This window comes from Salvelinus sp. IW2-2015, linkage group LG11 (genome assembly GCF_002910315.2).
Source record: "Salvelinus sp. IW2-2015 linkage group LG11, ASM291031v2, whole genome shotgun sequence".
In the NCBI taxonomy this organism is placed as follows: domain Eukaryota; kingdom Metazoa; phylum Chordata; class Actinopteri; order Salmoniformes; family Salmonidae; genus Salvelinus; species Salvelinus sp. IW2-2015.
The window spans coordinates 7,882,135-7,897,462 of record NC_036851.1 but is presented as its reverse complement, the minus strand read 5'-3'; the positions used below and the strand labels follow the sequence as shown (position 1 = coordinate 7,897,462).

At 43.0% G+C, this 15,328-nt stretch overlaps 1 protein-coding gene and 1 long non-coding RNA gene across 2 annotated transcripts; both read left to right on the top strand.

Annotated features, from left to right (window-relative positions):
* Positions 1 to 3,349: 3,349 nt before the first annotated feature.
* LOC139028357 (uncharacterized) lies at positions 3,350 to 5,582 on the top strand. Its single transcript, XR_011480545.1, has 3 exons — positions 3,350 to 4,183; positions 5,093 to 5,230; positions 5,385 to 5,582. It is a non-coding gene; the product is annotated as an uncharacterized lncRNA (long non-coding RNA).
* Positions 5,583 to 5,709: 127 nt separating this feature from the next.
* smpd2b (sphingomyelin phosphodiesterase 2b) lies at positions 5,710 to 14,847 on the top strand. Its single transcript, XM_023995957.2, has 10 exons — positions 5,710 to 5,913; positions 6,027 to 6,123; positions 8,010 to 8,086; positions 9,087 to 9,180; positions 9,287 to 9,376; positions 11,515 to 11,597; positions 11,688 to 11,820; positions 11,978 to 12,082; positions 12,275 to 12,449; positions 12,615 to 14,847. Exons 1-10 carry the CDS (start codon positions 5,864 to 5,866, stop codon positions 13,037 to 13,039), a joined length of 1,329 nt encoding a protein of 442 aa, XP_023851725.1. The 5' UTR covers positions 5,710 to 5,863; the 3' UTR covers positions 13,040 to 14,847.
* Positions 14,848 to 15,328: the final 481 nt, after the last annotated feature.

The window sequence follows — 15,328 nt, the reverse complement described above, 5'->3', positions numbered from 1 at the left end:
GCCAGTAGGTCAAGTTTGCCCCAGTGTCTGTGCGTTATGATGCTTTTAAAACAACTTTTTTAATGTTTTTATTTCACCTTTATTTAACCAGGTAGGCTAGTTGAGAACAAGTTCTCATTTACAACTGCGACCTGGCCAAAATAAAGCAAAGCAATGCGACACAAACAACAACACATAGTTACACATGTAATAAACAAACACAGTCAATAATACAATAGAAAAAGTCTATATACAATGTGTGCAAATGAGGTAGGATAAGGGAGGTAAGGCAATAAATAGGCCATAGTGGCAAAATAATTACAAATATAGCAATTAAAACACTGGAGTGAAAGATGTGCACAAGAGGAGTATGCAAGTAGAGATACTGGGGTGCAAAGGAGCAAAATAAATAACGGTAGTTGTATGGGCTATGTACAGGTGCAGTGATCTGTGAGCTGCTCTGACAGCTGGTGCTTAAAGCGTGAGTGAGGGAGATACGAGTCTCCAGCGGAATTTACCTAGCAAAGACTTATGGATGACCTGGAGCCAGTGGGTTTGGCGACGAATATGAAGCGAGGGCCAGCCAACAAGAGCATACAAGGTCGCAATGGTGGGTAGTATATTGGGCTTTGGTGACAAAACGGATGGCACTGTGATAGACTGCATCCAATTTGCTGTGTAGAGTGTTGGAGGCTATTTTGTAAATGATATCGCCTAAGTCAAGGATCGGTAGGATAGTCCGTTTTACGAGGGTATGTTTGGCAGCATGAGTGAAGGATGCTTTATTGTGAAATAGGAAGCCGATTCTAGATTTAATTTTGGATTGGAGATGCTTAATGTGAGTCTGGAAGGAGAGTTTACAGTCTAACCAGCCACCTAGGTATTTGTAGTTGTCCACATATTCTAAGTCAGAACCGTCCAGAGTAGTGATGCTGGAGGGGCGGGCAGGTGTGGGCAGCGATCGGTTGAAGAGCATGCATTTAGTTTGACTTGCATTTAAGAGCAGTTGGAGGCCACGGAAGGAGAGTTGTATGGCATTGAAGCTCGTCTGGAGGTTAGTTAACACAGTGTGCAAAGAAGGGCCAGATGTATACAGAATGGTGTCGTCTGCGTAGAGGTGGATCAGAGAATCACCAGCAGCAAGAACGACATCATTGATGTAGAGAGAAAAGAGTTGGCCCTCCGATTGAACCCTGTGGCACCCCCATAGAGACTGCCAGAGGTCCGGACAACAGGCCCTCCGATTTGACACACTGAACTCTATCTGAGAAGTAGTTGGTGAACGAGGCGAGGCAGTCATTTGAGAAACCAAGGCTGTTCAGTCTGCCGATAAGAATGTGGTGATTGACAGAGTCGAAAGCCTTGGCCAGGTCAATGAATACAGCTGTACAGTATTGTCTCTTATCGATGGCGGTTATGATATCATTTAGGACCTTGAGAGTGGCTGAGGTGCACCCATGACCAGCTCGGAAACCAGATTGCATAGCGGAGAAGGTGGTACGGTGGGATTCAAAATGGTCGGTGATCAGGTTATTTAACTTGGCTTTCGAAGACCTTAGAGAAGCAGAGTAGGATAGAAATAGGTCTGTAGCAGTTTGGGTCGAGAGTGTCTCCCCCTTTGAAGAGGGGGATGACCACGGCAGCTTTCCAATCTTTGGGGATCTCAGACAATACGAAAGAGAGGTTGAACAGGCTAGTAATAGGTGTTGCAACAATTTCAGCGGATAATTTTGGAAAGAGAGGGTCCAGATTGTCTAGCCCAGCTGATTTGTAGGGGTCCAGATTTGGCAGTTCTTTCAGAACATCAGCTATCTGGATTTGGGTGGAGGAGAAATGAGGGAGGCATTGGGCAAGTTGCTGTTGGAGGCACAGGGCTGTTGACCAGGGTAGGGGTAGCCAGGTGGAAAGCATGGCCATAGAAAAATGCTTATTGAAATTCTCAATTATCGCAGATTTATCGGTGGTGACCGTGTTTCCTAGCCTCAGTGCAGTGGGCAGCTGGGAAGAGGTGCTCTTAATCTCCATGGACTTTAGTGTCCCAGAACTTTTTGGAACTCTTGAAAAAATTAAGTCAAATCATGACGTCAGTGACGTGGTCTAGAAAGATGAATGACCGTTCTAAAGATTTTTCCCAGTCTGAGCTCCCCCCCCCCCTTCCCCCAGAGTTCCCACTTTCCTTGAACACTCTGAAGTCGGAAGTTGGGGATTACCGAGTTCCCAGTAGTTTTGAACGTGGCGACGATGAGTAGACTATGTCTCTTCTCATGGGGTCATCAGTAGTTACCACAGCCACCAAGTCCTAAACCTTGCCTATTTCAACCATTTCTCTTCTTAAAATCGAATTTTATACCCAACCTTAACCGCACTGCTTATCTTATGCCTAACCTTAAATTAAGACCAAAAAGCATACTTTAGTTCCATTAATGTTTACTTTGTGGCTGTGGAAAATAGTGGAAACACACAGGAAGCAATGATTTAAACTCCCATAGAGTACCACAGTATGAGTCAAAATACCCATAACACCGAGCAATCAAACAGGAAAATGGTTCCAACCGTTTTTCCGATAGGGGATGTCAGAAACACTTCAAATAAGAGCTGTGTTTTGGTGTAGGCATGTAACCATGTAAATATCTCTAGGACAAGGTGATTTTAAGCAATATATTTGCTTTGTTTACCCACAAAGAAATTAAATGCTAATTGCTGCTAATGTGGCTATCAAAGAACTACAAATACCATAGTGATCTGGACGAGACAAAGGTAATCTATTGTTAGCTAAATGTAGTAATGAATAAATTGGCAATTGTGTGAACTGCAAGTTTTGAATTGACACAATACCTGTTTAGCAAAGGTTTTAGCTGGAGACAGACAATGTGCAGGAGCTTTATGGGATTTTTAGTCTTGCATGATGTCTACTTTAATGTAGCAGTTTCGAATATGAAAGTAAATAGAGCCGAATATGTAACCTTTATTTAACTAGGCAAGTCAGTTAAGAATAAATTCTTATTTACAATGACGGCCTACTGGGGAACAGTGGGTTAACTGCCTTGTTCGGACAGAACGACAGCTTTGTACCTTGTCAGCTCAGGGACTTGATCCAGCAACCTTTCGGGTACTGGTCACACACTCTAACCATTAAGCTACCTGCCGCCCCGAATATATTGATAAGTAACCTTGTCCAATAGATTTACATGGTTATCAAAACCTCATGCCAGGGTAAACCTAAACGAAACAGAGCCCTTATGGGAAACATTTATGGTGGGAAAAGGAATGAAACCATTTCCCGTTTGATCGCAGGGTTTTATGGGTATTATGGCACCGCCGCTGTGGGGCTCTGTTAGACAGTTCTGCAAGCGTTATAATGTCAATATACTTTTGTTACTCACCAAATATGAAGTTTCGCTGGGCAACTATCTTCATTTACTCCCGGTACAGCCAGTATGTACTTTCAAAAAAGCTCTGAATAAAAACGTACAAGCAAACAAAAAAATTCCTCTTCGGCACCTCCAATGTATTGAGCTGTTGTAGACTTCCGACCTGTGCGTGGCAGTAATGAGGGATTTAGGCCTACATTGGCGGTGCCGAAAAGTCATTTTTTTCCGGGCGCTTGTAAATTTGTATTTATTTAGAGAATATACAAATCATACATTCTCGACATCTCTAACGCACAAATACTGGGGCAGGTTTCGTAATGCTTACGATGTTACCAGTGTACTGATATAAGTAGGACACGTGACGTCACGACAGTTTTGAGAAAAAACACTTTATACCGGAGTTGTTTCGAGATAGCTATGCATATTAATGACACGAGGCTAGTCGCGTAGCATCTCTCCATTGAATACTGGTGGTTGACGTCAACCGAATATTCCACCCCAAATTACAAAATTGAGATTTATCCACCAATCCAAAGAAAGGATAGGGGGTCGCTAGACAACCCACAGTGCCGCTTTGTGGACGACTCCCATTGTTAGGGCGGAGAGACATGTATCTTGTCAGAATATTCATAATCTTTGGTCAAGCACAGCAGCGATGGGAAAACTGCATTGGCTGGAAACAAGCTATTTGTCAGTAAATAAAACAAAACCCAAAGTAAGGTATTATGACGAACAGGGTTGCAAAAGTATCACCCTGTTTTCTTGACTTGTCAGCACGCGACATGTGACCAATTGCAGCCACACGGAACTTGCTAGTAAGCCTGCTTGTAAAGGTTGGTAAATTCATTGGCTATCTAGCTAAAATAATTTGCTAGCTTGATAGATTATTATCAAAGTTTACTCGCACCAAGTTGTCACCCATCTGCTCCATTTATGTAACTAATGTTAGCTAGCTAGAGTCTATAAACAGTTAACAGTAAGGGTCTGTTTCTGTGTCATGAAAGTCCAAGCCTGCTAGCTAGTTAGCTAGCTAAAGCCTGTTTTGCTTTATGTTGTGTTAGCTAGCCATGTTGATGTTGATGGTGCACTAACTTCGATAGATTGTCTCTGGTTGTCAATGCGAACCAGCTGTAGTGGTGGTCAATTAGCCTGCTATGGGTAGCAATCTGGTCCCGAGACAGTCCTACTCCCCGTAGAACGATGTCTCGAGCTCTCTGGCGCCTAGCTAAGAATTTAACTCATATTGTAAAACGTCTTCTCTTTTCAACAATATATATTGCTATCTGGGGCCTAGGGAAGGCAGTTGGCTGTGTCTTAACTTTAGGATCATAAACGTATGTTGCCTGCAAGGTTATCTGTTTTAAATACATAGCTAACGTTAGCTAGTTACATTATTGCATGCGCAAATTGACAAATCAGATACTTTGTGTGTGTGTTTGGTAAAAAATAAATAATAATAATAGTTTAAATTCACTTAGGCGAATCATCACATATTAAAACATACATAAATTATGGGTATATACAACCAGTTTTGGATTCACCTGATGTTTGTATGGCCTACCTATTAAGCAAAGAAAAGACCTCCTTTAGGAATGCGTTTCGCTTTTGTTGACTACGGTAATGAGTATTGACACTGGGTTAATTAAGCTTAGGCCCACCCTTTATATTCAGTGGAAGGCCTTTCATTCTAACGTAACCCTCCAGGTCTTTTCACCTGCTCTCATTCCTCTGTCCTGTGTCAGTGTGTSTCCTATGTCAGCAGTGTGTTGGCTTAGGTTAGGTCAGTCTGCTATGCCCCCCTGCAAGAGAGGAGACAGACAGTGAGTGTGGTGGCCCCCTGCGTTGTTGGACTGTGTGGGTTAATGATTTAGTGCTGCCAGGTATATTTAAATATATGTTTTTATTGGACTTCTAAGTAATGTCCTCTCTCACATAGGATTGTGAGCATACAATAAAAGTTGCTTAGGCTGGCTATAGACACTTAGAGAGCATTCAGCCTCAAAGTTGACTAACTCTGCTCTGTCAATGTTCCAGTCATAGTCCTCACTGCTGATCCTAACCAGGGATGTGGCTTCATCCACACAACAGGGACTAACCTCAGCTGCCACACAGGGACTAGCCTAACCACACAGGCAGGCATTGACCACCGTTGAAGTCTGCCGTCACTGTTCATTTATTCCTATAACCATGGCTGACAGCAACACCATCAGGCTCCGAGTCTTCTCCCTCAACTGCTGGTGAGTGCTGTTTTGTTTTTAGTGTGTGCAGAGTAAGCATATATTTTTTTGCATCGCACACATACTAGGGCTATAATGCTGTCTCTTATACACATCTAGATGTGTATAAGAGACAGGTTCCAGTCATAGTCCTCACTGCTGATCCTAACCAGGGATGTGGCTTCATCCACACAACAGGGACTAACCTCAGCTGCCACACAGGGACTAGCCTAACCACACAGGCAGGCATTGACCACCGTTGAAGTCTGCCGTCACTGTTCATTTATTCCTATAACCATGGCTGACAGCAACACCATCAGGCTCCGAGTCTTCTCCCTCAACTGCTGGTGAGTGCTGTTTTGTTTTTAGTGTGTGCAGAGTAAGCATATATTTTTTTGCATCGCACACATACTAGGGCTATAATGTGGTCATGTTGTCTGTCTGTCCTTCCTGTTCTCAGGGGTATCCGTTACCTCAGCAAGCACTGTCGGGAGCGCTACGCCATGATCGGAGAGCTTTTGAGCAGAGAGGAGCATGATATTGTCCTGCTGCAAGAGGTTAGTGCACACTGGTCTGTTCTGCTCATATTTTGGTGAAGGAGGTCCACTGTGTTACACCCCATTCCACCACTCTCACAGCTGTCTCGACTGTCTGGGCATTTTGCCAAAGCTGTGGAATTTTTCCACCCTTACATTCCTACTATATATATATATATATATATATATATATATATATATATATATATATATATATATAGTTGGAAGTTTACATACACCATAGCCAAATATATTTAAATTCAATTTTTCACAATTCCTGACATTTAATCCTAGTTTAAAATCCCCGTTTTAGGTCAGTTAGGATGACCACTTTATTTTAAGAATGTGAAATGTCAGAATAATAGTAGAGAGAATTATTTATTTCAGCTTTTATTTCATCACATTCCCAGTGGGTCAGAAGTTTACATACACTCAATTCGTATTTGGTAGCATTGCCTTTAAATTGTTTAACTTGAGTCAAACGTTTTGGGTACCCTTCCACAACAAGTTGGGTGAATTTTGGCCCATTCCTCCTGACAGAGCTGGTGTAACTGAGTAAGGTCTGTAGGCCTCCTTGTTCGCACACGGTTTTTCAGTTCTGCCCACAAATGTTCTATAGGATTGAGGTCAGGGCTTTGTGGATGGCCCTCCAATTACCTTGACTTTGTTGTGTCTTAAGCCATTTTGCCACAACTTGGAAGTATGCTTGGGGTCATTGTCCATTTGGAAGACCCATTTGCGACCAAGCTTTAACTTCCTGACTGATGTCTGAGATATGCTTCAATATATCCACATCATTTTCCTTCTCATGATGCCATGTATTTTGTGAAGTGCACCAGTCCCTCCTGCAGCTAAGCACCCCCACAACATGATGCTGCCACCCCCGTGCTTCACAGTTGGGATAGCTTTCTTCGGCTTGCAAGCCTCCCCCTTTTTCCTCCAAACATAACTGGTCATTATGGCCAAACAGTTCTATTTTTGTTTCATCAACCATAGGACATTCTCCAAAAAAGTACGATCTTGTCCTCATGTGCAGTTTCAAACCGTAGTCTGGCTTTTTTTAGTGCGGTTTTGGAGCAGTGGTCTTTCCTTTGCTGAGCGGCCTTTCAGGTTATGTCGATATAGGACTCATTTTACTGTGGATATAGATAATTTTGTACCCGTTTCCTCCAGCATCTTCACAAGGTCCTTTGCTGCTGTTCTGGGATTGATTTGCACTTTTCGCACCAAAGTACGTTCATCTCTAGGAGACAGAACGCGTCTCCTTCCTGAGCGGTATGGCGGCTGCGTGGCCCCATGGTGTTTATGCTTGCGTACTATTGTTTGTACAGTTGAAAGTGGTACCTTCAGGCGTTTGGAAATTGCTCCCAATGATGAACCAGACTTGTAGAGGTCTACATTTTTCTTCTGAGGTCTTGGCTGATTTCTTTTGATTTTCCCATGATGTCAAGCAAAGAGGCACTGCGTTTGAAGGTAGGCCTTGAAATACATCCAGTTGTAACTTAAATCTGCTTGAAAATCTTTGGCAAGACTTGAAAATGGGTGTCTAGCAATGATCAATAACCAATTTGACAGAGCTTGAAGAATAATGGGCAATTATTGTACATTCCAGGTGTGCTAAGCTCTTAGATAGTTACCCATAAAGACTCACAGCTGTATTCACTGCCAAATGTGATTATAACATGTATTCACTAAGGGGTGTGAATGAGATTTAATTTTCAATGAATTAACATTTCTAAAAACATGTTTTCACTTTATCATTATGGGGTATTGTGAGGGGGAAAAAAGCTATTAAATAAAGGTTTTATTCAGGCTGTAACACAACAAAATGTGGAATAAGTCAAAGGGTATGAATACTTTCTGAAGGCACTGTGTGTTCTCAATGTTCCCCTGGGTTTATTTTTCAGGTCTGGAGTGAAAAAGACTTCCTCTGCTTGAAAAGGAAACTTTCCTCTACCCATCCGCACTCCCATTACTTCAAAAGGTACAATTAGAAATCTGGTTCAATCTGTTGGTGTGGCTGGCCTTATAGGACCTCCATGTAGTTAGTTTTCCTAGTAATCCCTTCATCAACTCTCAGAACATATGTGGGAAATATTTTAAATCCGACTCATTCAGTTGCTCAGTCAAACATTTCTTTAAGGACTTAATTTAATGGGAACACAGCAAACACACAGTGATCCCTGTGCTTTGTATTGTACACTGCGCTTTCATGTCAACCACAAGAAACATTACTATTCATTTGTAAGAATTATTTTGTAAGAGAATGACCTCAAAGCAGGAAGATTAGCTAGCTATTGCACAATGGAATTTCTCCAAGTTAAGCGTAATACTTGCTTGACCTCCCATACCAAGGCACAGGGTTGAGATTAGTTCAAAAGCCTTGCATTTCTAATCCGCTCAGTAATTCACTAAAAGAGTGGAGGAGATATTTAAGTCTGCAGATTTGAGTGAGTTGGTTCTTACATTTTAGTCAGCGGTCGCATACACTTCAGCGTATTTACTTTATCTGGACTGGTGTAGTTTGCAATCAGGTCTAACAGTCTGCAGCTTTTAGACATAAGAAAAACGGGACTAAACACTTTACTTGAACAGGAGGACTTCAGGACTTCATAATCCATGCATACCACATTCATAAGCAGTGCATAGGTATGAATGTGTTATAAAGTCCTTCTGTATTTTTATTTATTTTTTATTTCACCTTTATTTAACCGGGTAGGCTAGTTGGGAACAAGTTCTCATTTGCAACTGCGACCTGGCCAAGATAAAGCAAAGCAGTGTGACACAGACAACAACACAGAGTTACACATGGAGTAAACAATAAACAAGCCAATAACACAAACAAGTCAATGACACGGTAGAAAAAAGAAAGTCTATATACAGTATGTAGCCTACCCTTAAAGTAAAGTGTGACCAAACACTCTAGTAATGTGGTAGCCTACACATGTATCTTAATGCTGTGTGTTGTGATTGTGTGTCCCCAGTGGAGTCATAGGCAGTGGAATGGCCACGTTCTCCAGACATAGAATCCATGACGCATTTCTCTACCGCTATTCATTAAACGGCTACCCATACATGGTAAGTCATCTAGTCCTCAGACATTTGTGTGTATGATGAGTTTGGCTTTGGTAGGTAGTCAGGCATTCTCTTCAGTCCTCACTATGTATCCTGTCCTCTGTTCCAGGCCCACCATGGAGACTGGTTTGGAGGCAAGGCTGTGGGGATGGTCAAATTAAACATAGGCAGACTGGCAGCACACGTCTACGTCACACATGTAAGTGTTTCTATCCAGACTTCTCATCCACACCTGGGAATAAGATGATGGTGCCCTGGTCCAAGGGCAGTTTAGTTAATTTCTCCATAATGGTTTGAAGTGAAATCTGTAGTTGCTACATACATTTTTCTTGAAGAAAATTACTATACCGTGCATTTGGAAAGTATTCAGACCCTTTGACGTTTTCCACRTTTTATTACATTACAGCCTCATTCTAAAATKGATTAAATACATTTTTCCCTCATCAATCTATACACAATACGCCATAATGACAAAATKGATTAAAAAACAGAAATACCTTATTTACATAAGTATTCAGACTCTATGCTATGATACTTGGAATTGAGCTGAGGTGCATCCTGTTTCCATTGATCATCCTTGATGTATCTACAACATGATTGGAGTACTCCTGTGGTAAATTCAATTGATTGGACATGTTTTGGAAAGACACACACCTGTSTATAGAAGGTCCTGCAGTTGACAGTGCATGTCAGAGCAAAAACCAAGCCATGAGGTTGAAGGAATTATCCGTGAGCTCTGAGGCACGATTGTGTCGAGGCACAGATCTGGGGAAAGGTACCAAAAAAATGTCTGCAGCATTGAAGGTCCCCAAGAACACAGTGGTCTTCATCATTCTTAAATGGAAGGAGTTTGGAACMACCAAGACCCWTCCTAGAGCTGGCCGCCTTGCCAAACTGAGCAATCGGGGGAGAAAGGACTTGGTCAGGGAGGTGACCAAGAACCCGATGGTCACTCTGACAGAGCTCCAGAGTTCCTCTGGAGATGGTTGCCCTTCTGGAGCTTCTCCCAGCTCCCAGGCCTTTATGGTAGCGTGTCCAGACGGAAGCCACTCCTCAGTAAAAGGCACATGACAGCCCTCTTGGAGTTTGCCAAAAGGCACCTAAAGGACTCGGACCATGAGAAACAAGATTCTCTGGTCTGATGAAACCAAGATTGAACTATTTGGCGTCACATCTGGAGGAAACCTGGCACAATCCCTAAGGTGAAGCATGGTGGTGGCAGCATCATGCTGTGGGGATGTTAGGGTAGGCTAGTTCCCGTGTAGTCTAGTTCCCACGGTCCCGTGTGGCTCAGTTGGTAGAGCATGGCGCTTGCAACGCCAGGGTTGTGGGTTCATTCCCCACGGGGGGACCAGGATGAATATGTATGAACTTTCCAATTTGTAAGTCGCTCTGGATAAGGCATCTGCTAAATGACTTAAATGTAAATGTAAATGTTGTTGGGACACTAGTCATGTTCGAGGGAAAGATGAATGGAGCAAAGTGCAGAGAGATCCTTGATGAAAACCTGCTCAGGATCTCAGACATGGGCGAAGGTTCACCTTCCAACAGGACAACGACCTAAGCACACAGCCAAGACAACGCAGGAGTGGCTTTGGAACAAGTCTCTGATTGTCCTTGAGTGGCCCAGCCAGAGCCCAGACTAGAACCCGATCAACATCTCTGGAGAGACCTGAAAATAGCTGTGCAGCAACGCTCCCCATCCACCTGACAGAGCTTGAGTCGATCTGCAGAGAAGAATGGGAGAACTCCCCAAATACACTTGTGCCAAGCGCTTAGCGTCATACCCAAGAAGACTAAATTCTGTAATCGCTGCCAGTGTAAAGGGTCTGAATACTTATGTAAATGTGATAAACTAGCAAACATTAAAAAAGAAAAAATACGTTTTTGCTTTATTATGGGGTATTGTGTGTCAGTTGTTGAGGGGGGAAACAATTTAATCAACTTTAGAATAAGGCTGTAACGTAACAAAATGTCAAGGGGTCTGAATACTTTCCGAATGTACTGTACATGACTCATGAGCTTAGTTCAACTGTAGTACCCCATCAGAACCTAAAATATATAAGCTTTTTCAAATCAAATTTATTGGTCACATACACATGGTTAGCACTGTCAATGAATTTGAGAGTGCTTACATTTCTTCAAACCCATCCCTCCGCAGTGGTGGGGAGTCCGCTTTGTTGTTTGAACTGCAGATTGCCCTTTTAAGGTTAAGAATTTGGGGAGTTTGCTGATCCTGGATCTGTGCCTAGGGGTAACTTCTACCTGTAGCAGACAGATGCATATGAGATGTATCTATCGCTAATGTGGTGTCCTCTTCCTGTGTGTGTTGTCCAGCTGCATGCAGAGTACTGCAGGGAGAAAGACTCCTACTTACCTCATAGAGTGGTACAGGCCTGGGAGCTGCAGCAGTTTATTCGGTAAGGAGGCTAACACTCAATGCACACTGCCTCTTGCCATTTTAATTTCAGTGCCATTTTAATGGGTGTTATTCTGATCTATTCTGTTAGTCATACCTCCAGTGGAGCAGACCTGGTGATTTTGGCCGGAGATCTGAACCTGCATCCCCAGGACCTTGGCAACCGGTTGCTACGGACATACACTGGCCTCCGGGACAGTTACACAGAGACTGCTAAGTTTGATGTATGATGATCAGTCCAGTGTCATWATTTTTTTTCATTTGAAATCGAACTGAAATATCTTGCAGAGGAGAGGTTGATTATGTTTTATTAGTTGTGGACATGCCTCTAATGCTTTATTAAAATTAACTGAAAAGCTTTTAATCATCTTTTCTCCGTAGGGCTGTGAGGACGGCATCACTTTTATAGCAGATAACCCTTTCATCAATCCCAAAGAGCTCTGCCCCTTCGAGAAGGGCATCAGAATAGATTACATCCTCTACAAGGTGACAGTGGGAAGGATTGTTGGATATCTGGCTTTTGTTGTAGTTTCTAACAAACTTTCATATTTGACTAACAGTCTGCCGATATGTACTGGATGTTAAATGTGCCTACTTATTATAAAATAGACATGGAAGAGACATTGATCATTGTATTGATGGTACATCTTGTACACTAAAATGTGTTGTCATTCCCAGGGGTCAGGAAGAGTGTCTATCCAGTGTGAGTCTCTGTCAACCACCAAGGGTTCTGTCCCTGACCAKCCYTTYCCTTACTCTGACCACGAGGCCCTTAGCGCAGAGCTGCAGCTGCAGACCCTGACCCAACAGGCAGGAGGAGACGAGACCAGAGATGAGCAGGACTGTGCTGCAGGTACTCATTCTAAGCCTAGATGTTGTTCACAATGATTTGAAGTGTAACTCTTACAGGTTTTTGATATTGTCATTATGACTCTTAAAGCTGATGTATGCATTTTGTCAGTAATCTTCCAAATGTGATGGCCTAGGGTTTGACTTGCTATTTCCCTTCTTCCCTCAGGTAAGCTGGCTGAGCTGGTGGACATTGTGACAGAGGCCCGTACTGAGGTGAAGGTGGGCCTGTACTGTGCTGAGAGGATGCGCTACACGGCAGCTCGTACCGGGGTGATGGGCATGGCCCTGCTGCTGTTGGAGCTGGCCATCGCTGCTGTTCCCTGGCTGGCCCTGGGAGCTGACCAGCCCTTCCCCCGGGCCTCCTTTTACCTACTGGGGGTGCTGTGCTTTGCCATCCTGATCACCACCTTCCTGCTCTACATCTTCTACACCATGGAGGTGAAGGCTCTACAGGGGGCAGAGGACCAGATGAGGCTGGCTGTGGGGAGCCTCCAGGAGAGGCTTAGGGGATTCCCCCTTGCCCAGCCTCTGAACCCCCTCTGTAGGCCACTGGACAGACAGGACCCCTACCCTCTGGAGCCAGAGGAATAGAGGCAGGAGGAGGAGGAGGGGGGGGTATAAAATGAACTGTGAGGAACTGATCTTAAAGATGGAATCTGCAGTAGGGGAAACAATGCCCCATGGCTGTTTTTGTTGATGAAGCAGCGGTGGGGAGTGTCGAGGATTAAGATAAAAKAAATTACAGTACATATGCAGCTGTTCTATCGCGTATTGAATGATGTCTGATGGGGAAAAAGTGTTTGTAGTTATTTGCTGTTGTAATATTGCAAATGGACGTGGCAGTTTCACCTTTTAAGGATACCAGCTTTAAAGCGGTCCTGGGACTCGTCTGTCTGCATCGACTGAATGTACTTTATGCTATTGAGGATTCACTGCAGTAGAAGCATGCAGCATAAGGTTTGACTTAATGATTTGAACCAAAAGAAAAGGACATTTCTTGAAGTGGTTTTGCTCATGTGCTTAGCTGCTATGTTTTGTGTAGTTTTAACTTTGTCCATCTGTAAATTCCACTCGACAATCTTTGGATTGCGCCGCACTTACTCATCTTCCCTCTCGAACAATGACAGCTTCTCGTGACAATTGGCCATGAGACAATCGGGTGATAAACGCATTCTTAACGTACATCTTTCCTATAGTCCAGACCTGAGGATTGCATTGGCACTAGGAGGTTCCTCAGGTCTGGCTTGCATTCCACCACTCAGGGTGTTGGTGGGACCAATTCTTTCCTCTGTTTCATGAATTCCTTTTACAGTGTATAGCAGCTTAGAGCCTCTTTAGCACAACTCAGGGACGATGTATGACGTCTGCTTTTAGTGGAGCCATGTTTTGTTCAGTTGTTGTGAATGTTACACGAAGTTCCAAATTGATCCGCCCAGCCCTTACACCCTAGGCACTCCTGTAGATCTGAAAGGCTTGGATAGGTAGATGCATTGCTGTAGTAGCTATGTCTTCTGATTGGATGGGTGGAACTATTACCATATTGCTTCCACCTATCCAAATCCTCTCAGATCAGCAGGMGTGTCTAAGGAGTAGAGTCTTAAGGGTCCATTTGGAATTCAGCATCCGAGTGCCCTGCAGGACAAGASCTCCTGTGACATGGTCAGTTTCAAATGGACTGTGGGCGACAAAGCACAGTTCCCCTTCTTGAGCTGTACATTAGGCTTTTATTTCGTAGACGTGTTGGGAGGAGATGATCAGATCTCTTGAGCGGTGGCTGCACTGTCCCAAAGAGAGAGATTTGAACGCATTCGCTTGTCTTGTGTAGTGTTTTTTTAGAAACTTCATTTTCTCTAATGATTTATTTATGACATTAACAAATAATTTTGGTAACCAATCAATGCACACTTGTAAAGAGTCATATAGAGTAGAGAAGATCAAGTTGTTTGAGTACCTGCACTTGATTAGCAAGATAAAGCTCTTAATGTACCTACCTTGTAACTTACCTACCTTGTAATTGAATGTACTGTAAAACGAAGGCCGGTGCAACCATTGCTGCATATGCAGAGATTGTCAATTTAAAAGCACAGAACTGTAACCCTGTCCGCTTCTTTCAGGGGTTCAGTTTAGTGCAATTAATGATGGGAAAAGACTGAATCATTTGTATTTTATATTACACATAGATACATTCAATTATCTTCACAAATGTGGGCTAGTTAAATGTATTTTGGCACTCCTTTGAATCATCTTGGTTAAAATGGAACTCTAGCTAATATTGTATAGTTACTAACAATCCATGATAACATTTCAGGCAGTATTCAATCCACTTGATTATATGGATTGTTATTGACAATTTGAAGTGAAATGATTATAAAGGAAATAATAAATCGTCTATACTAATATTTGGATTTCTGTGAACTGTGTTTGTTATAGTGTGATTACTTCTTAGGATCTGCAAATGAATGACAATCCACTTTAATTTTTTTACATTTTGTCAGATGCTCTTATCCAAAATGACTTACAGTAGTGAGTGCATACTTTTTCAGACTGATCCCCCATGGGAATTGAACCCACAACCCTGGTGTTGCAAGTGCYGTGCTCTGCCAACTGAGCCACACGGGAATCAACACTCAATGACACATTGACGCTGCAGCTTTGGTAGAGCCTACAGTCTTTCAGACATTCTGTTCATATTTACTTAATCGGTAGAAGCATGGCGCTTGCAACACCAATGGTTGTGGGTTCGATTCCAGTCACAGTGCACCATTCACTTTGGAGTCGTGCGGTATAAAGATATCTCAATTTCTTTGTGGTTCTAATGGACCGTTTTACCACTAGAGGGCAATGTTGCACATGTAGCAGATACTGACCACCTGAGGATGG